The sequence below is a fragment of the Hemitrygon akajei genome, chromosome 16 (genome assembly GCF_048418815.1).
Source record: "Hemitrygon akajei chromosome 16, sHemAka1.3, whole genome shotgun sequence".
Lineage (NCBI taxonomy): Eukaryota > Metazoa > Chordata > Chondrichthyes > Myliobatiformes > Dasyatidae > Hemitrygon > Hemitrygon akajei.
Window position 1 is genome coordinate 6079012 of NC_133139.1, and position 26482 is coordinate 6105493.

A 26482-nucleotide genomic window follows, 5' to 3' on the forward strand; every position below is an offset into this window, starting at 1 on the left:
TCTTCAGCCCTACCACCTCCCAGCTTCTGACTCCATTCCCACATCTTCTCACCCTATCAACCCCATCTCACCTTGATCTACACCTATCAACTGCCAGTTCTTGCTCCAGCTTTTTACACTGGCTAACTCCCTTCTGAACTCAGACACGGATGGTCCCAAACCCAGCTGTGAAAGGAGGGTTGCACAACTCCATCCATTAAAAATCCAGAGCTAAATGCCAACAGAAGCTCCGAAGACCTCATCCCTGGGAGAGGAAGGATTTTTGCCTAGAATAGTTATAAAGTCGTGCAATTCTGTGGAAACTGCAGCGCTGATCACCGTTCTATCATCCCAAACCACCACCACTGGGACATAGAAGAAGAATTAAGGAAAAGAAGATGGGAATGGAAAGGACATGCTGCGTAAGCCAAGTACCAACATCACCGGGCAAGAATTAACATGGAATCCCCAGAGAACGCGGAAGAGAGGCCGGCCAAAGAACATCTGGCAATGCAACCTTGAGGCTGACAACAAGAAGATGGGCTACAGCTGGGGACAACTTGAAAGAGGACTCTGGCATCTGCCAGTGGCCTATAACCCAGCAGGGGTGATGAGCATAACTATTTCCCCTCTATCTTTCAGATCAGGTGAAGGGTTTCACCCTGAAATGCTGACTGGTCATTTCCCTCTAACAGAAGCTGCATGATCCGTAGTTCCCCCAGTGCCTTGAACGCTGAGCGCACAAGTTGTGGCAGGTTTCTGTTTTGAAACCACAAGAGAGCCTGCAGCTGCTAGAGTCATAGAGCACAACAACACAGAAACAGGCCCTTCAGCCCATCTATTCTGTGCCAAAATGTTATTCTGCCTAGTCCCATCATCCCACACCTGGACCATAGCCCTCCATCCATGTACTTATCCAATTTATTCTTAAATGGTAAAAGTAAATCCGAATCCAACAATCTGGCAGCTTGTTTCACACTGAAATCTGGAGCAAGACAAACAAAATTGTGGGAGGAACTCCACAGATCAAGCAATATCAGTGGCGGGAACTGCCCAAATTGCAGAGTCATAAACACAAGAGATTCTGCAAATGCTGGAAATCCAGAGCAACACACACAGAATGCTGGAGGAACTCAGCAGGACCTGATGCAGGGTCTCAGCCCTAAATTTTGACTGTCCATCGAGTTCCATAGCTCCTCCAGTGCTTTGTGTGTACTGAGCTGATAATTCCTTGAGTCTATGTGTATCTCTCTCTGTGTGTCCACATACGTTCGTCAGCCGAGTTGGTTAACGCTGGACAAGGAGAGGATACCACAAAGCTGCTGTGATGGGAGAGTGAAAGGGCACAGTCTGCTGGCTCCCTGACTGTTCGGCCCTCCCTGCTCTATTTGACCCGACACCAGGGTGTCGTGCTTCGGGGGTGAGGGGTGATGTGGAAAAAGACCCAGCACAAGGTGACTGCAGCCGGCAAATCCATGGTCTGGAGACGTTTGTTCCTGTGTGCGGGGAGTTGTCCCGGTAACGGCGGGTAGGGGAGCCGGGCCGTCGCCCCGGTAACGGCGGGTAGGGGAGCCGGGCCGTCGCCCCGGTAACGGCGGGTAGGGGAGCCGGGCCGTCGCCCCGGTAACGGCGGGTAGGGGAGCCGGGCCGTCGCCCCGGTAACGGCGGGTAGGGGAGTCGGGCCGTCGCCCCGGTAACGGCGGGTAGGGGAGTTGGGCCGTCGCCCCGGTAACGGCGGGTAGGGGAGTTGGGCCGTCGCCCCGGTAACAGCGGGTAGGGGAGTTGGGCCGTCGCCCCAGTAACGGCCGGTAGGGGAGTCGGGCCGTCGCCCCGGTAACGGCGGGTAGGGGAGTTGGACCGTCGCCCCGGTAACGGCGGGTAGGGGAGTTGGACCGTCACCACCCCTCCCCTTACCAAAGTCATCTTCCTCTGTCGCCGCTGGAAGTAGCGCCTGATGCGCAGCCTGCGCCTCGCGTCGCTCCTCCTGCCGGTGCCCGCAGCAACCCGCACGGCCCGGCGCCTGGCGAGCAGCGACAGCAACCAGAAGAGCAACGGCACCGCCGCCTCCGCCATGGTCGGGGCCGGAAATCCTCGCCGTCCGCTGACCCGGAAATGGCCCTCCTAACATCCCTGCGCCTGCCGCCAACCGAGCGATCGGAGCCGGACTCACTGCATGGGAGAGGCCTCAGCAGGCAAGAACGACAGGCGTCGCGTTGCCAAGGGAACCCGCCGTCATCCGGCTGATCGGCGGAGTCCCGTTTGTCTCCATGGCAACGGCGCATTTCCTGCCCCGGTTTGAATTCTAATGACGTCACAAAGGTAACGGTCGGGCCGCCGGAAGGAGGGAAGCCATGTTGTGCGGAAGGCTGGGCTGAGCCTCGGAGCCGGGCCGCAGGTAACTCGGGGGTAGGGGAAGGGGGTGGGACTGGGTCCGGTAACGGTAACCAGGGGAGCGGGGTGTGTGTGGGACCGAGTCCGGTAACCAGGAGAGGGGCGTGGGGCCGTGTCTGGTCCGCAGGGGAGGGGAGTGGGTGTGGGTCTTGCAACCAGGAGAGGGGAGTGTGTGTGGGACCGGTCAGCATGGGAGGGGAGTGTGTGTGGGTCCGGTCAGCATGGGAGGGGAGTGTGTGTGGGTCCTGTAACTAGAGGAGTGGGTGTGGGTCTTGCAACCAGGAGAGGGGAGTGTGTGTGGGACCGGTCAGCAGGGGAGGGGAGTGTGTGTGAGTCTTGCAACCAGGAGAGGGGAGTGTGTGTGAGTCCTGCAACCAGGAGAGGGGAGTGTGTGTGGGTCCGGGTCCTGTAACCAGGGGAGGAGAATGGGTGTGGAACCGGTCAGTAGGGGAGGAGAGTGTGTGTGGGTCCGGGTCCGGTCAGCAGGGGCGGAGAGTGTGTGTGGGTCCTGCAACCAGGAGAGGGGAGTGTGTGTGGGTCCGGGTCCGGTCAGCAGGGGAGGAGAGTGTGTGTGGGACCGGTCAGCAGGGGAGGGGAGTGTGTGTGGGTCCGGTCAGCATGGGAGGGGAGTGTGTGTGGGTCCGGTCAGCATGGGAGGGGAGTGTGTGTGGGTCCTGTAACTAGAGGAGTGGGTGTGGGTCTTGCAACCAGGAGAGGGGAGTGTGTGTGGGACCGGTCAGCAGGGGAGGGGAGTGTGTGTGAGTCTTGCAACCAGGAGAGGGGAGTGTGTGTGAGTCTTGCAACCAGGAGAGGGGAGTGTGTGTGGGACCGGTCAGCATGGGAGGGGAGTGGCTGTGCGTCTGGGTCCTGTAACCAGGGGAGGAGAATGGGTGTGGAACCGGTCAGTAGGGGAGGAGAGTGTGTGTGCGGTAACCAGGAGAGGGGAGTGGGTGTGGGTCCTGCAACCAGGAGAGGGGAGTGTGTGTGGGTCCGGTCAGCATGGGAGGGGAGTGTGTGTGGGTCCTGTAACTAGAGGAGTGGGTGTGGGTCCGGTCAGCAGGAGAGGGGAGTGGGTGTGGGTCCGGTCAGCAGGAGAGGGGAGTGGGTGTGGGTCCTGCAACCAGGAGAGGGGAGTGTGTGTGGGTCCGGTCAGCATGGGAGGGGAGTGTGTGTGGGTCCTGTATAGAGGAGTGGGTGTGGGTCCGGTCAGCAGGGGAATGTGTGTGGGTCCTGTAACTAGAGGAGTGGGTGTGGGTCCGGTCAGCAGGAGAGGGGAGTGGGTGTGGGTCCGGTCAGCAGGAGAGGGGAGTGGGTGTGGGTCCTGCAACCAGGAGAGGGGAGTGTGTGTGGGTCCGGTCAGCATGGGAGGGGAGTGTGTGTGGGTCCTGTATAGAGGAGTGGGTGTGGGTCCGGTCAGCAGGGGAATGTGTGTGGGTCCGGGTCCGGTCAGCAGGGGAGGGGAGTGTGTGTGGGTCCGGTCAGCAGGAGAGGGGAGTGTGTGTGCGGTAACCAGGAGAGGGGAGTGGGTGTGGGTCCTGCAACCAGGAGAGGGGAGTGTGTGTGGGTCCGGTCAGCATGGGAGGGGAGTGTGTGTGGGTCCTGTAACTAGAGGAGTGGGTGTGGGTCCGGTCAGCAGGAGAGGGGAGTGGGTGTGGGTCCGGTCAGCAGGAGAGGGGAGTGGGTGTGGGTCCTGCAACCAGGAGAGGGGAGTGTGTGTGGGTCCGGTCAGCATGGGAGGGGAGTGTGTGTGGGTCCTGTATAGAGGAGTGGGTGTGGGTCCGGTCAGCAGGGGAATGTGTGTGGGTCCTGTAACTAGAGGAGTGGGTGTGGGTCCGGTCAGCAGGAGAGGGGAGTGGGTGTGGGTCCGGTCAGCAGGAGAGGGGAGTGGGTGTGGGTCCTGCAACCAGGAGAGGGGAGTGTGTGTGGGTCCGGTCAGCATGGGAGGGGAGTGTGTGTGGGTCCTGTATAGAGGAGTGGGTGTGGGTCCGGTCAGCAGGGGAATGTGTGTGGGTCCGGGTCCGGTCAGCAGGGGAGGGGAGTGTGTGTGGGTCCGGTCAGCAGGAGAGGGGAGTGTGTGTGGGTCCGGGTCCGGTCAGCAGGGGAGGAGAGTGTGTGTGGGTCCGGGTCTGGTCAGCAGGGGAGGAGAGTGTGTGTGGGACCGGTCAGTAGGAGAGGGGAGTGTGTGTGGGTCCGGGTCCGGTCAGCAGGGGAGGAGAGTGTGTGTGGGTCCTGCAACCAGGAGAGGGGAGTGTGTGTGGGTCCGGGTCCGGTCAGCAGGGGAGGAGAGTGTGTGTGGGACCGGTCAGTAGGAGAGGGGAGTGTGTGTGGGTCCGGGTCCGGTCAGCAGGGGAGGAGAGTGTGTGTGGGTCCTGCAACCAGGAGAGGGGAGTGTGTGTGGGTCCGGGTCCGGTCAGCAGGGGAGGAGAGTGTGTGTGGGTCCTGCAACCAGGAGAGGGGAGTGTGTGTGGGACCGGTCAGCATGGGAGGGGAGTGGCTGTGCGTCTGGGTCCTGTAACCAGGGGAGGAGAATGGGTGTGGAACCGGTCAGTAGGGGAGGAGAGTGGGTGTGGAACCGGTCAGTAGGGGAGGTGAGTGTGTGTGCGGTAACCAGGAGAGGGGAGTGGGTGTGGGTCCTGCAACCAGGAGAGGGGAGTGTGTGTGGGTCCGGTCAGCATGGGAGGGGAGTGTGTGTGGGTCCTGTAACTAGAGGAGTGGGTGTGGGTCCGGTCAGCAGGAGAGGGGAGTGGGTGTGGGTCCGGTCAGCAGGAGAGGGGAGTGGGTGTGGGTCCTGCAACCAGGAGAGGGGAGTGTGTGTGGGTCCGGTCAGCATGGGAGGGGAGTGTGTGTGGGTCCTGTATAGAGGAGTGGGTGTGGGTCCGGTCAGCAGGGGAATGTGTGTGGGTCCGGGTCCGGTCAGCAGGGGAGGGGAGTGTGTGTGGGTCCGGTCAGCAGGAGAGGGGAGTGTGTGTGGGTCCGGGTCCGGTCAGCAGGGGAGGAGAGTGTGTGTGGGTCCGGGTCTGGTCAGCAGGGGAGGAGAGTGTGTGTGGGACCGGTCAGTAGGAGAGGGGAGTGTGTGTGGGTCCGGGTCCGGTCAGCAGGGGAGGAGAGTGTGTGTGGGTCCTGCAACCAGGAGAGGGGAGTGTGTGTGGGTCCGGGTCCGGTCAGCAGGGGAGGAGAGTGTGTGTGGGACCGGTCAGTAGGAGAGGGGAGTGTGTGTGGGTCCGGGTCCGGTCAGCAGGGGAGGAGAGTGTGTGTGGGTCCTGCAACCAGGAGAGGGGAGTGTGTGTGGGTCTGGGTCCGGTCAGCAGGGGAGGAGAGTGTGTGTGGGACCGGTCAGCAGGGGAGGAGAGTGTGTGTGGGACCGGTCAGCAGGAGAGGAGAGTGTGTGTGGGTCCGGGTCCGGTCAGCAGGGGAGGAGAGTGTGTGTGGGTCCGGGTCTGGTCAGCAGGGGAGGAGAGTGTGTGTGGGACCGGTCAGTAGGAGAGGGGAGTGTGTGTGGGTCCGGGTCCGGTCAGCAGGGGAGGAGAGTGTGTGTGGGTCCTGCAACCAGGAGAGGGGAGTGTGTGTGGGTCCGGGTCCGGTCAGCAGGGGAGGAGAGTGTGTGTGGGACCGGTCAGTAGGAGAGGGGAGTGTGTGTGGGTCCGGGTCCGGTCAGCAGGGGAGGAGAGTGTGTGTGGGTCCTGCAACCAGGAGAGGGGAGTGTGTGTGGGTCCGGGTCCGGTCAGCAGGGGAGGAGAGTGTGTGTGGGACCGGTCAGCAGGGGAGGAGAGTGTGTGTGGGACCGGTCAGCAGGAGAGGAGAGTGTGTGTGGGTCCGGGTCCAGTCAGCAGGGGAGGAGAGTGTGTGTGGGTCCGGGTCCAGTCAGCAGGGGAGGAGAGTGTGTGTGGGTCCGGGTCCAGTCAGCAGGGGAGGAGAGTGTGTGTGGGACCGGTCAGCAGGGGAGGAGAGTGTGTGTGGGACCGGTCAGCAGGAGAAGTGAGTGTGTGTGGGTCCGGGTCCGGTCAGCAGGGGAGGAGAGTGTGTGTGGGACCGGTCAGCAGGAGAGGAGAGTGTGTGTGGGTCCGGGTCCGGTCAGCAGGGGAGGAGAGTGTGTGTGGGACCGGTCAGCAGGAGAGGGGAGTGTGTGTGGGTCCGGGTCCGGTCAGCAGGGGAGGAGAGTGTGTGTGGGTCCTGCAACCAGGAGAGGGGAGTGTGTGTGGGACCGGTCAGCATGGGTGGGGAGTGTGTGTGGGTCCTGTAACTAGAGGAGTGGGTCCAGGTCCGGTCAGCAGGGGAATGTGTGTGGGTCCGGGTCCGGTCAGCAGGGGAGGGGAGTGTGTGTGGGTCCTGTAACTAGAGGAGTGGGTCCAGGTCCGGTCAGCAGGGGAATGTGTGTGGGTCCGGGTCCAGTCAGCAGGGGAGGGGAGTGTGTGTGGGTCCGGTCAGCAGGGGAATGTGTGTGGGTCCGGGTCCGGTCAGCAGGGGAGGGGAGTGTGTGTGGGTCCGGTCAGCAGGGTTGTATTATTTGGACCAGTAACCAGGGGAGAGGAAAAGGTTTGGTCTGTGGCAGGTAACGTGGTGGCTATGTGTGTCATGGCTAGCTGTTGTACAGGGTATGCTCCCAGGTGAGTCATTGTGCCAGTGTGTGTGTTGATCATAACTATATTTGCTGTGTGTGACTGATGGTATTGTGTAAAACCCAGTTTGCTTGGCTGTGTAAATCTAGGGAAGACAACCTCTGCCGCCCCCCCCCCCCCCCCCGCCAAACTTGTGAAACTGACGCGCTCTCCCACCCCAAAGCCCGTTTTGTGTGGATGCTGTGTGATTTGCTACCCCGTTACAAATTAGTGCCACAAAATAATAGGCAGTCCACTGCATACAATTAAGAGATTATATTTATGAATCTTAATTTGACTAAAGGATTAATAAAGAAAAAGGCCCGTTTTAATGAAACAGTCAGATGTGTATTAGTACTCAAAGTTTCTCCATGGTCACCAATCCTCAATCAATCGCGTCCCTGCTTCGTCCTGCTTCAGGTCGAATTCTACGACCTCTCCATCTCCTCTGGAACATAAGCTCCAAGCCCAACCTTAGTGTCCCTCACCAGAGAAACCTCCCCATTAATCTGACCATCCTAATTGGATGACACACATTTCTCCTCTCTCTTATCTTCAACAATAGCCCAAACAAACTGAAAACAGAAGAGACAGCTCTTACAGAATTGCTAAATGAAGTACATACAACAACACTGTAAAAATATGGACCAAAGCACTAAGTGTTTTGTAGCTTGCCCCTGAGAGTGATGCTGTTTTGTTTGGCTGTATTCATGTCCTGCTGAATGATAATAGAACCCAAACTTGGACTTGTACCCAGTGTCCGGGCTATAGTTCCAGTGTGGGTCATGTTGGGCTGTGTGTGTGGTGGGTACCTGGTGTTGGGGATATAGCCCCAGAATGGATCTCTCTCCATGTGTGGCTAGTCCCTGATGTTGGGTCACTGTGTTGGGCTCTGTAGGTTTGATGTGTACCTGGTGTTGGGGACAATGGTGAATCTGATTTCAGCAGGTACTTGGTGTCTGAGTTACCACTGAGTCTCGGGGGATGCCCTATGCCAGAGGTTCTGACTGCTTGGTGCTGGTGAGTAGTTGGTGTATGCTGTACGGCCCCTGGGGCGGTGATAATGCTGAAAGGTGAGGGTGTGCCTGGTTCTGGCAGGTACCTGATGTCTAGGTTACTGTCCCGGGGTGAGTCACAATGCTTGGCTCTGTGTGTTTGGTTGGGTTGGAATTGGTGAATACAAGGTGTTGAGGGCCATCAGGGTGGGAACTCAGTGTTGCGATGTGTGTCACTGGTGCTGGCAGGTAGTTGATAACTGGGATCGTGTTTACATCGCTCCTGCCGAAGATGGCTATGTAAGCAAGGCAACGCATTACATACTGAGTAACAGTTGGAAATTTGAAATGAAAATATTGCAAGTGTGTAGATGTGGCAATATCTATGGAGAGAAGGCATTTCAGTTTAACCCTGTTTTGTTAGAAAATATCCATAGAATGATTTATCAGAATATCCACTGGTTTATCCTCATTGCTGTTGCTGTAGAATTGTCCAGATTTATCCTCAGTGCTGTTGGTGCAGAAATCACACAACATGGCCAAAAGCTTGTATTTGCTTTTTAGAAATGACTTCTCTTCCCTGATTTCAGAGCTGATATCTTTGGAAAACTACTGTCATTTTTCTCCTCTAATTATGGATCAAGACTATGAAAGGCGTCTTTTACGACAAATTAATGTTCAGAATGAAAATACAGTTCCTTGTGTAAGTACCATTTGTGTTAAAAGTAATGTTCAATGTAATCCATTTTTTTTTATTGGCACGGTGAATTACTCAAAATTATTTCATACCTTTGAAACTTCTGGGATGTAATCCTTTCCCAATGACTGACAATTTGGGTTCCTGCAGCATTAGAGCACCCTAATACGATCTTTTGATACTTTATAATCTGTTGGTGTTTGCCGGCTGGTGGCATAGTGGCATCAGCGCTGGACTTCAGGGTGAGAGGTCCCCAGTTCAAATCCAGCTGGCTCCCTTGCACGCTCTTCATCCATGCCTGGGTTGAGTGGAGAGCTAGCAACTCGACCTTGTAAAAAAAACCTGGAGAGAGATGGGCTCCGCCAAGTTTCAGATGCCGAAGACATGCCATACGATGAGCAATCACCAAAAAGATTGGTGCAAAAAGCTTGTCATGATAGTGCCCCGATGACTCCACCAGGACACGGACGGACAGGGACACACACACACACACACACACACACGCGCACGCACACGCACACGCACACGCACACACACACACACACAATCTGTTGATGATCCCACATCCTTGGCGTTCAATGATTGTTAATCATGTATGTCAGTAATTTGGACTATGGGATTAATAGATTTTTGGCTAAATTTGCCAATGGTGCAAAGATAGGTGGAGGAGCGGGTAGTGTTGTGGAAACAGAGACTTAAATAGTGTAGGGGAATGGGCAAAGAAGTGGCAAATGAAATACAATGTTGGAAAGTGTATCATCATGCACTTTGGAAGAAATAAACGGGCAGACTACTACAGGCAGCCCTCCTTTTCTGCGGGCTTACATAGCATTTACATTGTATTAGGTATTATAAGTAATCTAGAGATGATTTAAAGTATACGGGAGGATGTGCATAGGTTACCGCGGATCAGGAATCGTTAAAAAAAACTTTGATTAGCATTCATTTCAGGAGGACTAGAATATAAAAGCAAGGACTTTATAAAGCACTGGTGAGGCCTCATTGAGTAGGTTTGGACACCTTATCTTACAGTGTGCTGAACTGGAGAAGGTTCAAAGGAGATTCACGAAAATGATTCTAGGATTAATTGGCTTGTCATATAAAGAGCATCTGGGGATCTTGCATGAGGTCTCCCAATTCCCTCTGCACCTCTGATGTTTGAACCTTCTCTCCATTTAGATAATAGTCCTCACAATTGTTCCTTTTAACAAAATGCATCGTCATACATTTCCCAACACTACATTCCATCTGCCATTTTTTTGCCCATTCTTCCAATTTGTCGAAGTCCTGCTCCAGTTGCATTGCTTCCTCAGCACTGCCAAACTTCATATCATCTGCAAACTTTACCACAAAGCCATTAATTCCATTATCCAAACCCTTGACAAACAATGTGAAAAGTAGCAGTCCTGATACTGACCCCTGAGGAATACCACTAGTCACTGGCAGTCAACCAGAAAAGTCCCCTTTATTCCCACTCACTGCCTCCTGCTTGTCAGCCATTCCTCTGTCCATGCCAGTGTCTTCCCTGTAATGTCATAGGATTTTATCTTGTTAAGCAGCCTCCTGTGTAACACCTTATCAAACACCTTCTGAAAATCCAAGTAAATGACATCCACTGCCTATCCTTTGTCCACCCTGCGTGTTACTTTCTTGAAGAACTCTGACAGATTTGTCAGGCAAGATTTCCCTTTACAGAACCCATGTTGACTTTGACTTATTTTATCATTAGTCTCCAAGTACCCCCAAACCTTATCCGTAATAATAGACTCCATCAGTTTCCCAGCCACTGAGGTTAGGCTAACTGGCCTGTAATTTCTTTTTCTTTTGCCTTCCTGTATTCTTAAAGAGTGTGACATTTGCTATCTTCCAGTCCTCTGGGACCATGCCAGAATCAAGTGAAAGATCATGACGAATGCATGTCGTATACTCAGTGAAACATGAAGTCTTTGGAGTAACTGCAAGTCTGTGTCACGCTTGAGTACTCAGTGACGGGTGCTGATGCTTTTCTTACCCGGTGGGGTGGGGAGGGGGATTGTTTCTTGCTGCTGTTTGCTTGTCCATTTTGACTGAAAGTTAATGGAAGAAAATACTGCTAAAATGGTGAAAGCATTTGAAAAGTCTAAAGCAATAACCAAATTCTTGCCTTTGTATTTAAAAGACAGGAATATTAGAAAGTAAATGTGCAACAGATACTCTACACACACCACTCATACCATTACTGGAATATTGTCAATATATAAGTGTCACTTTTTGGATATTGTGCATTCACCTGGTCTAGCATAGAATTACCTGAATCATACTTAGCTCTATAAGTATAGTTAGTGTAATCTTTCTTTATTAAAATGTTAATCAGGAAGAATTGTTGAAAGAAAGCCAAATGTCTTTGTGGTGGTGAGTGAGGGTTAGAGGGAATGGTTTTAAAACTTGGGTCAAACTTTTCAAGATCAAAGACTGGAAATGCTTGCAAACTTGTGCAGAAAGATAATTTTCTGGAGGATCTCTGTGGATGCAAAGGAAGGATTGGCATTTCAGGTCAAGAACCTGAATCAGAAATTATCATCCTTTTCCAAATAGGACTTTTTGCCCATTTCAATCAATATCACATCTTTTTTGCTAATTTTAAACAATTCCTGATATAAGGGAAAATGTGTATTGGTTATATCCCATTTGGAAAATGACTAGAATATTAACTGCTTTCTCTGAACAGAAGTTTGATTATTGGTTTTTCCAGAATTTATTGAATTGCAGTAATTAAATGTTCAGGTTTTTTGAACGCGAATCTAATTTTAAAAATCAAGTACAGTCGGCCCTCCTTATCTACGGGGGATTGGTTCCGGGACCCCCAGCGGATACCAAAAAATGCGGATGCTGAAGACAGTGGACTTTAGGACCCAGCGGAGTTCTGGACCTTATTTAACCTGTCTCAGTGCAGTGAACTTTAGGACCTGACGGAGCTTGGGACCCGCCATCCGCAGTGTTTCTGTTCTGGAAAACAATCACGATTGAAGATAAAGTGGAAATAATAAAGTGATTGGAAAGAGGTGAAAGGTCATTGGAAAAGTGTTAGGCTACAGTCAGTCAACAATCGGAACAATTTTAAAGGATAAAGTGAGAATAATGGAGCATGTGAAGGCTCTGCCCCGATGAAAACAACGATTATTACTAAGCAACACAGTGGTTTAATTATTGAAATACATACGTTTCTTAAGAGTTTTATATGCATAGAAAGGTAAAATATATACTATGTACTAAGACAAATGCTTAACTGACACTGAATAATACCGGATGTACCAGTTCTGATTTAGAGAACTTCCGTTTTATTTTTCAATTCCCAATCCACGGTAACCTATGCACATCCTCCCGTATACTTTAAATCATCTCTAGATTACTTATAATACCTTATACAATGTAAATGCTATGTAAATAGTTGTTAATACTATTATTTAGGGAATAATGACAAGAAAAAAATGTCCGTACATGCTCAAACAACATTTTGGAGCGAGAACTGTGTTTTCCCGATCTGTGGTTGGTTGAATCCACGTATACGGAACCCGTGGATAAGGAGGGCCAACTGTAGTAGTTAATATAAGGCAGTGTGAAGCTATTAAATCTAATTATTCTACAGCCTTATTACAAAAACACGTTTTGAAACAGTTTGGCTTGAACTTAATGTCATTTTCCTTTTTTTGAATTTTTTGCAGATACCAGAAGTTAGAAGAACATTAACACCTTCCAATTCACCAGTATCATCACCAAGTAAAAGTGGTGACCGCTTTATTCCATCAAGAGCAGCAGCTAACTGGAGTATAAACTTCCACAGAATAAATGTAAGTTTTTATGATCATTTGGTTTTGCAGATATAATGGTGGTAAATGTGCATTAAGGAGTAGACTGAGGTGAATGAGCCCTCTAGTCAAGAGGCTACTGTAATAATTGGCTTCAGAATTCTCAACCAACTACACCTGAATCCATTTGATGAAAATATAGCCTGGATATGTGATTCCTCATTCTAATTTTGATTAATTTACCAGGTTCTTTTTCCGAATGGAATAAGTAGAAACCATTGTCATAATTGATTAACCAAGTTTCATTTCAATAAAACCCCATTTTTCTGGACAGTAAAAGTACATGGCTACACACAACACATGTGGTTTGTACATTCTGGCCTGCCTATCAGTGGTGAACAATTTTGAATTGTACGTTTACTAGTAACCTGAAAAGCAATGGGCAGTCTATGGCAAAAGAAAACACCCATGCAATAAGTTTCTAAAATTGACTCCTTCTACCTTGGGCCACGAACCTATCAATCACCCCTCGTATATAGTTAAATAAGTAGTGCAAAAATGTACTGAGGCAGTATTCACAAAATGCTGGTGGAACACAACAATCCTGACGAAGGGTCTCGGCCCGAAGCGTCAACAGTGCTTCTCCTTATAGGTGCTGCCTGGCCTGCTGTGTTCAACCAGCATTTTGTGTGTGTTGCTTGAATTTCCAGCATCTGCAGATTTCCTTGTGTATGCAATAAGTGTATATTGGATATCATAATTCATCATTAGATCTGCAGGCTATTTCTAGGACAATGCTATTTAAAGATCTCAGCACTGAATATATATAACCTAACATAAGGTAGTACTAGAAAGTTAGTGAACCCTGTAGAATTTTCTCCATTTCTGCATAAATATAACCTGAAATGTGATCAGGTCTTCAAATAAGTCCTTAAACTAGATTTTTTAAATTAAATAAATAATACAAAACATTATACTTGTTCCTTTATTTATTGAGAAAAGTGATCCAATATTACATGTATTTGTTGGAAAGAATATGTGAAGTTATTTGGAGTCAGGTGTTCCAATCAATGAAGTGAGATTGGAGATGTGGATTGTAGACGTATCCTGCCCTATATATTAAAAATTGCACGAAGTCAGGTTACTGACAGAGACTGCTCTTCACAAAAAAGATCTGTTTATGTGCACCATGCGTCAATCAAAGCAACTTTCACAGGACCTTAAAAGGAGAATTGTAGAGGTGCATGAGGCTGGAAAAGGCTACAAGAGCATTTCTAAAGAAATGAGTATTCATCAGTCCACAGCAACCAAAATTGTCTACAAATGGAGGAAGTCCAGTACTGTTGCTAATCTCTATATGGGTGACGTGCAAAGATCACACCAAGAGCACAACATGCAATACTGGAGGAGGTGAAAAAGAACCCAAGGGTAGCAGCAAAAGACCTGCAGAAATTTCTAGAACTTGCTAAAGTCTCTGTTCATGTGTCCACGATAAGAAAAACACTGAACAAGAATGGTGTTCATGGAGGGACACCACGGAAGAAACCACTGCTCTCCAAAAAAAACATTGCTACACGTCTTAAGTTTGCAAAAGACCACTCCGATGTTCTGCAATGCTTCTGGGACAACATTCTGTGGACAGATTATTCAGAAGTTTAACTTTCTTGCAGAAATGCACATTGCTGTGTTTGGAGGAAAAAGGGCACTGTACACCAACACCAAAACCACATCCCAACTGTGAAGCATGGTGAAAGAAGCATCATGGCTTGGAGCTGCTTTGCTGCCTCAGGGCCTGGACAGCTTGCAATCATTCAGGGAACAATGAAATCAAAATTTAGACATGTTGCAAAGGTATGTCAAGGTAAGCCTAAAGCTTAATAGAAGTTGGAATATGCAAAAGGCTATGATCCGAAACGCATGAGTAAATCAACGTTGCGCTCACATCCATTATCATGAAGTGTTTTGAGAGGCTCGTCATGAGGCACATCAAGACCTTGCTGCCCCCCTCACTGGACCCTCTGCAGTTCGCGTAGCGTCCGAACCACTCAACAGACGACACCATTGCCACCAATCTCCACCTGGACATAAAAGACACATGCGTTCGAATGCTTTTCATAGATTTCAGTTCAGCATTCAACACAGTCATTCCTCAGAGACTGATTGGAAAGCTGAGCCTACTGGACCTGAACACCTCCCTCTGCAACTGGATTCTAGACTTCCTGACTGGGAGACCTCAGTCAGTCCAGATCGGGAGCAGCATCTCCAACACCATCACACTGAGCATGGGGGCCCCCCAGGGCTGTGTGCTCAGTCCACTGCTGTTCACTCTGCTGACCCACGACTATGCAGCAATACACAGCTCGAATTACATCATCAAGTTTGCCAATGACACAACCGTGATGGGTCTCATCTGCAAGAACGCTGAGTCAACATACAGAGAAGATGTTCAGTGGCTAACAGACTGGTGCAGAGCCAACAACCTGTCTCTGAATGTGAACAATACAAAAGAGATGGTTGTTGACTTGAGGAGGGCACAATGACCACTCTCCGCTGAACATCGACAGCTCCTCAGCTGAGATCGTTAAGAGCACCAAATTTCTTGGTGTTCATCTAGCGGAGAATCTCACCTGGTTCCTCAACACCAGCTCCATGACCAAGAAAGCCCAGCAGCGTCCCTACTTTCTGCGAAGGCTGAGGAAAGTCCATCTCCCACCCACCATCCTCACCACATTCTACAGAGGTTGTATCGAGAGAATCCTCAGCAGCTGCATCACTGCCTGGTTCGGAAATTGCACCATCTCGGATCGTAAGACCTTGCAGCGGATAGTGAAGTCAGCTAAAGGGATCATCGGAGTCTCTCCTTCTGCCATTACAGACATTTACACCATATGCTGCATCTGCAAAGCTAACAGCATTGTGAAAGACCCCACGCACCCCTTATACAAGCTCTTCTCCCTCCTGCTATCTGGCAAAAGGTACCAAAGCATTTGGGCTCTCACGACCAGACTGTAACAGTTTCTTCCCCCCAAGCCATTAGACTCCTCAATTCTCAGAGTCTAGTCTGACACCAACTTACTCACTCACTCTCGCACTCGCTCACTCAACTGATCACCACTCCATTCCTTTTGCAAATTTGTTCATTTCGTTCTCAATTCCTGTGTAAACATTGTTTACACTTACATTATTTGTTGTATTGTAATTTGCCCTTTACTGTGCCTATTGTCTTGTTTTTTAATTATTGTACTGTACTGTTGTACTGTATTGTACTTGCACTGTTTTGTGCACTTTATGTAGTCCCGTGTAGGTCTGAAGTCTAATGTAGTTTTGTGTTGTTTCAGGTAGTCTAGTATCGTTTTGTGTTGTTTCATGTAGCACCATAGTCCTGGAGGAACGTTGTTTCATTTTTACTGTGTACTGTACCAGCGGTTATGGTTGAAATGACAATAAAAGCAACTTGAACTTGATAGAATGGTTTAAAAAGAAAATTCATGTTTTGGAATGACTGGGTCAATATCCTGACATTAATGCTATAGAAATGATTATGGAAGTCCTGAAGCAGGCAGTTTATGCAAGGAAGCCCACCAACATCACAGAGTTGAAGCAGTTTTGTGGACAGTTGTGTGATTTATATAATTGGGTTATCTTTACCCAGTTTTAGGATGTGTGAAGATCTGATCATATTTTAGATCATATGCAGAAATAGGGAAAATTTTACAGGGTTCACAAGCTGGCTAGCACTACTGTAGAAGATTGAGCGATTTGATACAGTGGTAGAGATGGGGCAAATGAGACCAGGCTTTTTATCACTGAGGTGACACTACAACTAGAAGAAAGAGAAATTGCCTTTTAACTCACGAGAAAGCATTGGCCATCAGCTTTTTTGCTGTTGATGTTTCTGTAGCAGGCAATTCCTTTTTTATGAGGTCAAGTTGCTAGCTTGATGGTCAACCCCACACGGATGGAAAGCGTGCACAGGAGCCAGCTGGATTCGAACTCGGGACCTTCCACCCCAAAGTCCAGCGCTGATGCCACTACGCCACCAGCTGACGACTACAACTAGAGGTCATGGGTTAAATGTAAAAGGTGTAAAGTTTAAGAGGAACTTGAGGGAAAGCCATGGTGGTGAGAGTTCCAGTGCAATTGATGCATACGAGCTCAATTTCAACTGTTAACGGAAATTTGGATAGGTGCATGAATTGGTAGGTGTATGGAGGGTTATGGTTCGGGTGTAGGTTGATGGGACAAGGCACTTTAAATGATTCGGCCATTTTTCTATGACACTATAGATTGTTTCTTGTCTCTTTTAGGAAAATGAAAAGTCACCTAGCCAAAACAGAAAAGCAAAAGATGTAACGTCTGACACTGGCAAAGGTTTAGTACCGATTTAGATGTTTTAATTTTTCACGTATGTGGTTCTGCAGTATTTACACATTTGGAATAGGCATGTTTCCAGATTGTATACGGACTTTAAAAAACCAATAAAGTATAAGAGTGCAGGGGAATTGATTTGTTTTGCGCATTTTCTTCTTATATTAATGGGTTGTGAGCCTCTTCTTAGCAGGCACAGAATAATCTGACAACACCATACAGGGTCCAACACCTGTATGTTGTGTCTCAGGTTTGATATGCAAGCCCTGGTGCAGAGTACTTGTCTCTAGGAACCAAGCTGTAGCTGAAAGGTAGATTGAACTTTTGATGCTATATAAATTTTCATTAGACATTTCATGTACAGTAACCACTTCTAGAATAACAAAGATTTTATTTATTGATTTACAGTGCAGAATAGGACCTTCTTGTCCTTCAAGCCGTGCAACCCAAATCATTGGCCAAGCTGATGTGAGGGTTCCTGTGAAAATATCTCACTACTCTCTAGTTGTAAAAAAAAACAATTGCTTCATTTGGTACTAAACATAATCTTAACTTTCCCAGATTTTGTAAGCAAACTGTTACATCGTTAGTCCTCTGTCCACACTGACTATGGCATTTTAATCTAATAAATAAAACTGATTTTAATTTTTTGCACATTTATGGGGAGATTATACTCAGGTCCTCAGTACTACAATGTGTAATCAATAGCAAATGTATTACACATCTGCGTTATGACCATCCCAATATACTGTGTTCAATTCAAAGAACTTGACCGTAGAAATGAAATGTTGAAATCTATGAACATGAAATTTGGTTTGAAAATACATGAACTCGAAGAGGAATGTATTACTACCCTGCCTTTATGGTTAAAGCTCCAAAGAGGACCTATACTGTACTGTAGTGTTCTATGTTCTCTGCATGTTCAGTGATTAAATTGGGGGATTGCTGGGAGGCATGGCCGAAGGCCCTTCTCTGCGCTAAATCTCAATGAATAAACAAACTTTAAGTTTGATAACAGAGAATCCGCTGAGTTGCCACCAACAATAAACAAATGAACTGTGTAACAAATAATGTTACTGCAGTGCAACACTATGACCTGCATTTTGAATTTATTGTACAGGATTTATTATTGGTAAATCATGCATCTTTTCTTTTGCATTTTAATATCCTTTACATTCTTCATCCTAAATAGTCCAGGATAAAAGCTTTATAAGTGATGTGGTAAACATTTTAGTAAGATTCAGTAAGTAAAAAATTTTGTATTCACATTATGCTATCTTTTAAATTTAACATTTCCTGTGAATATGGTTTGTTATAGATGGACTTGCTTATTCTGCATTACTTAGAAATGAGCTGCTTGGAGCAGGCATTGAAAAGGTGCAGGACCCTCAGACTGAAGATAGGCGGTTACAGCCTTCAACCCCTGAGAAGAAAAGCTTATTTAAGGTATGATCTCCTCCTCCCACAAAACACAGGTCTATTAACAAAATGCTCAAGAAATTCAGTAGGTTGGGCAGAGTCTGTTCACTCCCACGTACATATTCTTGAAGTAATTTCATGGCCACAAATGGGCAGATGGACAGAGACACGGACAGCCAATAGGAATTGAATTAGTGTCCTGTCCTGATATTACCCTTGGATCCCATGAGGCGTCGTTCATCTTTTTTTTCTCATTTATGTGCTGACACTGGATGAGTGTTTTGAAACTGAAGTAAATCTGCTTCCATTATTCTTCTAGCCATGGAATTCCAGGTAACAGCTACCAAATCTGAAGTTGTACAGACCAATTATTTCTTTTGAATATTGTATTTTTCATCTCTCAAGTAACCATTAAACTGCTTTTGTATGCTCCATTGGGAATTATTTTAAAAGAATTGAAATAAGATTTCACACAGAATTCAAGCACATTTTATTGGCTAAACTCAAATTATTATGATTCTTTTATTTTCCAGTATTCTCTTAGCACAAAGCGTGCGAATCCTGATGATGGAAATGACATTTCTCCTTATTCCTTATCTCCTGTTAGCAATAAAAGGTAACCTAGATTTTGCTGTTCTGTAGTGAGAACTCTGACATAGCAATGATTCTCTGTTTAAATGACCGTTATATTGAAGATATCTGTTTTAATTGCTTTTACAGAAAATTTGCAGAAATCCTTAATTTTTCAGTTTTTACAATGGAGCAGTAGTGATAAAACAATTCTAGACACCTTTATTTTAATCCTAGTTCAATTATAGCTAAGTATGAAAAATTAGCGAATTAAACAGCAAACTGTATCTGTGCTTTGTACTAGTTTTTTTTACTGTTCTATTGATTCTCCTTCAGTCTGGGATCTGGAAGGGTCTGCCAACAGATATTAATGAATACTTGAAATCCACCCAGTTGTTTGGAATTTGAAACCACTTGCGTGAGCTCTCATTAAATATGCTGATAAGTTACTGAACATGGTGTACTGAATTGAATTCACTTTATTTCTTACATCCTTTGCATACATAAGTAAAAATCTTTGTTACATCGTCTGAATGTGCAATTTATAGTAATTTGTAATAAATACTATGTACAACAGGACAGTCAGTATAGCATAGAAATACAATTGTATCAGCGTGAATTACTCAATCTGATGGCTTGGTAGAAGAAGCTGTCCCAGAGCCAGTTGGTCCTGGCTTTAATGCTGTGGTTCTGTTTCCTGGATAGTAGCAGCTGGAACAGTTTGTGGTTGGGGTGACTCGGGTCCCCAATTATCTTTCGGGCCCTTTTTACGCACCTGTCTGTAAATATCATGAATAGTGAGAAGTTCACATCTATAGATGTGCTGGGCTGTCCACACCACTCTCTGCAAGAGTCCTGCGATTGAGGGAAATACAGTTCCTATACCAGACAGTGATGCAATCAGTCAGGATGCTCTCAATTGTGCCCCTGTAGGAAGTCCTTATGATTTGGGAACTCATGCCAAACTTCAACCATCTGTTGTGCTTTGTTCACCACACAGCTGGTATGTACAGACAACGTGAGATCTTCGGTGATATGTATGCCAAGGAATTTAAAGCTGTTCGCCCTCTCAACCCCAAATCCATTGATGTCAAAAGGGGTTAGCCTGTCTCCATTCCTCCTGTAGTCCACAACCAGCTCCTTTGTTTTTGCAACCTTGAGGGAGAGGTTGTTTTCTTGACACCAATGTGTCAGGGTGATGACTTCTTCTCTGTAGGCTGCCTCATTATTATTTGAGATTAGGCCAATTAGTATCATTGGCAAATTTAATTAGCAGATTGGAGCTGTGGGCGGCGATACAGACATGGGTGTGCAGAGTAAAGGAGGGGGCTTAGGGCACAGCCCTGAGAAACACCTGTATTGAGGGCAGGAGTGAGGGAGCCCACTCTTACCACCTGCTGGCGATCTGACAGGAAGTCCAGGATCCAGCTACACAAGGCAGGGTGAAGGCCAAGGTCTCTGAGCTTCTTGTAAAGCATGCAGGGAATTATGGTGTTGAATGCTGAACTGTAGTCCAAGAACAGCATTCTCACATAAGCATCCTCCTTCGCCAGGTGTGTAAGGATGGTGTGTAGAGCTGTGGCTATTGCTCCCAAATTCATTCCTTGTTTGAATGATGCAGCAATCACTGTGGGTTTATTTCCCGATGCAAAGATTCAGAAAATTACACCTCAATTTATCTGTGGCATTGGCGACATTGTATGGATTTCTTGAGACCTCTACGCTGCTCTGCTGTTTGTAAAAAGTTCATACATTTTTCCTTTGACCGTGTGGGTTTCCTCCGGCTTCCTCCTACAGTGGTAGGTTAATTGATCATTGTAAATGATCCTGTGATTAGGCTAGAGTTAAAATCAGGGATTACTGGGTAATGCGGCTCGAATGGCTAGAAGGGCCTATTCTACACCGTATCTCAATAAATAAGAAACAATGCCAATTTGGTCATCTCCAGTCCAGGCAACAGATCATAATGTTTCTGCATTTGCAGCAATGGTTGCAATCATTAGACTGAAAATTAACAGCAGAAAAATGGGGCAACAATACTGTTCTTCCTTTGCCCTGGGATGTATTCTTGTCATATTCTTCTATAAGACATCATTCCTGGTAATGGAAACACCAGGTGGCTTTAAAATCTAAGTTCTATTAGGTAGGTTTTTAGGATTCACTTTTACTTACAAAATTAAGCAATTATATGTTGAAGATGTTTTTATCATTAGAAAAAAGTATGTTTTAAATTACTGAGGTTATATATTATGTAAAATATGTATAATGAATATGTATTATAATGATATGTATAATGTACAATATGTATAATGAACAGAATTTGATAAGCGATCTTGAAGTAAAGGAGCCATTAGGAGGTAGTGACCATAATATGATAAGTTTTTATCTGCAATTTGAGAAGGATAAGGGCAGATCGGAGGTGTCAGTGTTGCAGTTGAACAAAGGAGACTATGGAGCCATGAGAGAGGAGCCGGCCAAAGTTAAATGGACGGATATCCTAGCAGAAAAGACAGTGGAACAGCAATGGCAGGTATTCTTGGGAATAATGCACAAGGTGCAAAATCAGTTCATCCCCCGGAGAAGGAAGAATTCAAAGGGGGGAAAGGGACCACAGTGGTTGACAAAGGAAGTCAGAGATTGCAAACCATTATATAAAAAAAAGTATGACAGAGCTAAGGTGAGTGGGAAGACAGGTGATTGGGAAATTTTTAAGGAACAACAGAACTTAACTAAAAAGGCAATACAGGGGGAAAAAATGAGGTACGAACGCAAGCTAGCCAGGAATATAAAAGAGGATAGCAAAAGCTTTTTTAGGTATGTGAAGAGAAAGAAGATAGTTAAGAACAATGTTGGGCCCTTGAAGAATGAATTGGGTGAAATTGTTATGGGAAACAGAGAAATGGCAGAAGAATTTAATAAGTACTTTAGATCTGTCTTCACTAGGGAAGACACAAGCAATCTCCCAGATGTATGGATGGGCCAAGGACATAGGGTAACAGAGGAAATGAAACAGATTGACATTAGGAATGAAACAGTGATGAGTAGACTGATGGGACTGAAGGCTAACAAATCCCCAGGTCCAGATGGTCTGCATCCTAGGGTACTAAAGGAAGTGGCTCTGGAAATTGCGGATGCATTGGTAATCATTTTCCAATGTTCCTTAGATTCAGGATCAGTTCCTGAGGATTGGAGAATGGCTAATGTTATCCCACTTTTTAAGAAAGGAGGGAGGGAGAAAACAGAGAACTATCGTCCTGTCAGCCTAACATCAGTAGTGGGGAAGATGCTAGAGTCCATTATTAAAGATGAAATAGTGGCATATCTAGATAGCAGTGATAGGATTGGGCCGAGTCAGCATGGACTTACCAAGGGCAAATCATGCTTGACTAATCTATTGGAGTTTTTCGAGGATGTAACCAGGAAGTTAGACGGGGGAGATCCAGTGGATGTATTGTACCTCGATTTTCAGAAGGCATTTGATAAGGTCCCACATAGGAGATTGGTGGGTAAAATCAGAGCTCATGGCATTGGGGGGAAGGCATTGACATGGATAGAAAACTGGTTGGCAGATAGAAAGCAAAGGGCAGCGGTGAATGGGTGTTTCTCGGAATGGCAGGTGGTGACTAGTGGGGTGCCACAGGGCTCGGTATTGGGACCACAGCTGTTTACGATTTACATCAATGATTTAGATGAAGGCATTGAGAATAACATCAGCAAGTTTGCTGATGATACTAAGCTGGGTGGCAGTGTGACATGTGATGAGGATGTTAGGAGAATTCAGGGTGACTTGGATAAGCTGAGTGAGTGGGCAGATACTTGGCAGATGGCATTTAATGTGAATAAGTGTGAGGTTATCCACTTTGGGAGTAAGAACAGGAAGGCAGATTATTATCTGAACGGTGTAGAGTTAGGTAAGGGAGAAATACAAAGAGATCTAGAAGTCCTTGTTCATCAGTCACTGAAGGTGAATGAGCAAGTGCAGCAGGCAGTGAAGAAGGCTAATGGAATGTTGGCCTTTATTACAAAGGGAATTGAGTACAAGAGCAAGGAAATCCTTTTGCATTTGTACAGGGCCCTGGTGAGACCACACCTGGAGTATTGTGTACAGTTTTGGTCTCCAGGGTTAAGGAAGGGCATCCTGGCTGTAGAGGAAGTGCAGCGTAGATTCACGAGGTTAATTCCTGGGATGTCCGGACTGTCCTACAAAGAGAGGTTAGAGAGACTGGGCGTGTACACGTTGGAATTAAGGAGATTGAGAGGGGTTCTGATTGCAACATATAAGATTATTAAGGGATTGGACAAGATAGAGGCAGGAAATATGTTCCAGATGCTGGGAGAGTCCAGAACCAGGGGGCATGGTTTAAGAATGAGGGGTAGGTCATTTAGGACAGAGTTAAGGAAAAACTTCTTCTCCCAGAGAGTTGTGGGGGTGTGGAATGCACTGCTTCAGAAGGCAGTGGAGGCCAATTCTCTGGATGCTTTCAAGAAGGAGCTAGATAGGTATCTTATGGATAGGGGAATCAAGGGATATGGGGACAAGGCAGGAACCGGGTATTGATAGTAGATGATCAGCCATGATCTCAGAATGGCAGTGCAGTCTGGAAGGGCCGAATGGTCTACTTCTGCACCTATTGTCTATAATATCTGCTCCATGATAAAGTTGATTTCTGTGTTTTTCTTTTATTTATCAGTTAAGCACAAATAACATGAGTAATGTAGTAGCTTTTTCCTAAAATGAGTAGACTTTAATCCTGGTATCACAGGGTATGTACGGGAACTATTGTAGGATTTAACAAAAGTGACTGGTCTCTTAATTTTTATTTTTGTTTCTCAAAAAGCCAAAAATTGTTGCGGTCACCAAGAAAGCCTACAAGAAAAATCTCAAAGATTCCTTTCAAAGTTCTTGATGCGCCAGAACTGCAGGATGACTTTTACTTAAACCTGGTGGACTGGTCTTCCTTAAATGTATTAAGTGTTGGACTTGGCACTTGTGTATACCTCTGGAGTGCCTGTACGAGCCAGGTGAGCCTCCAGCTTCCCCTTCCTCCTTGTTCACATTTCAGTCTTCCACTTCAGCATTCACTTCCAGCACATGAGAATATTTAGGGTATCACATACGGAATACTGGAGGAACTCAGCAGATCTATGGAGAGGAATAATTAGTCAACGTTTCGGGCTGAGACTCTTTATCAGGACTGGAAAGGAAGAAGGAAGATATGAGAGTAAAAAGGTGGGGTGAGGGGAAGAATGACAAGCCACAGGTGATAGGTGAAGCCATGTGGGTGGGAAAGATGAAAGACTGAAGAAGGAATCTGATAATAGAGGAGAGCAGCTCAGACAGTAGGTAGAGAAACACCTAACGTTTCAAGTCAATGTTGCTTTCTCAGAAATGAACAGGTGTGCTTAAAGTTGTAGGGTGGTGGGATGGGAAGGTTGGAAACAGAGGGAAGGCTAGAGAGAATAACATAAATGTTTGGGGTAGGGTGGAGACCAAGGTTCTTGTATTTTCTTACAATAGAAAAGGAGGCCTTTTGGTCCATTTGGAAGATGCATCAACGATAATTGAATATGTGAACTTGTTAAATACAGTTTTAACACCTCAAATGAATAGATTGGCTGCTATAGCTGAATTTTCTAACAAGATGAGTGAGGGGAAAGAACCAAAATACATCATTGGAAGATCCTACATTTAGTATTGATGGGCAATAGAAAAAAGTATCATATCAAACTAATCCCGTTCATCCCATACTTTATCCCTATGAACTGTTCTCTCACATGCTTATCAGTTCTGCCCTAATTCACCCACTATTAATCTAATGTACAGTACCCAACTAACCTCCCAGCCAGTATGTCCTTGAGACATGGGTGGGAGCACTTGGGAAAGATTCATATTTATATCATTTTTGTAACTTATTGTAAGTTATCTCTTGTGCTACACTGCTGCCACAAAACAAATTTCATAACATATGTCAATGATAATCAACCTGATTCTGTTTGTAAAACTCGTGCAATCACAGGGAAAAGGTTCAAAATCCACACACAGCATCAGTCATGGAGCTTTGTTTTGAAGTGTTGAGGCCAAAAAGTTCCACTTTAGACTCATCTGACCACAAGACCTTCTTCCACATATTTATAGTATCTTCTGTGTGATGCTTTACATCTTTATGGGCAAGGATGTTGTTTTGTAGTGGTACATGTGGCATAAATCTAGTACTACACATCAGCCAGGTAAAACCATCTCTGCCGTAAAGTATAGTGGAAGTAGCATCATTCTATGGGAATGCTTTTCAGCAGCAAGGATGGGAAATCTGGTCAGGATTGATGGGATGATGACGGCTGTTAAATGCAGAAAAATCCTGTGTAAAAACCTGCTAGACTTTACCAGATAGCTGAAACTGTGGAGGAAGTTCATTTTTCAGCAAGACGACACGAAGTACACTGCCAGAGCAACCATGGAGAGGCTTTAAATGGAAAACAAAATTATGTCCATGAATGGCCCATTCAATGTCCTGACCTTATCCCAGTTGAACATCTCTGGCAAGACCTTGATTGTCCGCCACCACTCCCCAGCTAACATGGCACAGCTTGAGCAAGTTTGCAAGGAGAAATGGACAAATCTTGCTCCATCACATTGTGCAAAGTTAAGAGAAACTTGTCCATAAAAACTACTGGCTGTTATTGTTGCAATAGGTGGTTCAACTAAGTACGGAACAAACAAGGATGAATATTTTTGACTGCTGTCGTACCAGTATTTGAATTTTCAATTTTTCACGCTTTACAATTTTCCCTGTTTTTTTTGGGGTTCTACTGTGAAAAAAGTATGTGATTGGCAGTCAGGTCAGGTCTGTGCTGTTTGCATTCAGATTGGACAATCTGCATTCATCCTTCTATTTTGTTATTAGCACATGCTTTAGAGACAGCTCATAAAATCTAAATGTTAATGAGAGGATAAAAAGCAAATACAATTTGGTGTACTAAATTAATGTTATTGTGAAATGCATTATTTTAAAAGTTTAATTTGTTGTGAATATTAGAAAGTTCATGCAGTAGCAATGAATTTTGGCTTTTTAATGCAAATCTTAAAATGTTGATGTCTTACCAGAGTACATATTTTTGTAAAATTGATGTTTGCGCAAATTATAGACTGTCATTCTGCCTTCTAGGTGACCAGACTGTGTGATCTTTCTATAGATGGTGATTCTGTGACATCAGTCGGCTGGTCAGAGAGAGTAAGTATCAGTTTTTTGATTTTAAAAATATAACTATGTACAAGTTTTAAAAGTGAACTTTCATGTAATATCTAAATCATTTAATTTGTGAAAACAGACATCAAAGAAGGAGGTTTTTCTTTTATATGGATTTGAAATGTATTTGTATACAACTGGCAATTTTGTAATATAGAAAATATAAAAGGATGTGTGTAGGCCTTTACATCTGTGAATTATATATTCATTATGACTTCATTTCAATATCTGGTGTCTGCAACTAGTAAATTCTTTAACTAAATACTGAGAATTTATCTAAAAGAAAACCAAAGTAAATTTAAAATACACCCAGAAATTTTGGTTACTTTTTATTTTAGATAATGACAAACAATTGTATAATGCACTGATTTAATATTCAAACAATGAGATAGCAGTAATTGTCTTCCAGGTAAAAGTGGAAGAGGAATTTAGAATGTGA

At 46.0% G+C, this 26482-nt stretch overlaps 1 protein-coding gene across 2 annotated transcripts in view; it reads left to right on the plus strand.

Annotated features, from left to right (window-relative positions):
• The first annotated feature begins 2222 nt into the window (after nucleotides 1-2222).
• Nucleotides 2223-26482, plus strand: part of fzr1a (fizzy/cell division cycle 20 related 1a) — a 60867-nt gene continuing 36607 nt past the window's right edge. Inside the window, exons 1-8 of one of the 2 annotated variants that reach the window (XM_073068146.1) lie at nucleotides 2223-2374; nucleotides 8551-8663; nucleotides 12359-12484; nucleotides 16750-16813; nucleotides 18129-18256; nucleotides 18763-18845; nucleotides 23638-23821; nucleotides 25963-26028. In XM_073068146.1, the coding sequence (XP_072924247.1) occupies nucleotides 8595-8663; nucleotides 12359-12484; nucleotides 16750-16813; nucleotides 18129-18256; nucleotides 18763-18845; nucleotides 23638-23821; nucleotides 25963-26028 (720 nt within the window). In that variant the 5' untranslated portion in view covers nucleotides 2223-2374; nucleotides 8551-8594. The remainder of the gene's footprint in view (nucleotides 2375-8550; nucleotides 8664-12358; nucleotides 12485-16749; nucleotides 16814-18128; nucleotides 18257-18762; nucleotides 18846-23637; nucleotides 23822-25962; nucleotides 26029-26482) is intronic. The other variant, XM_073068145.1, reaches the window with a different exon arrangement.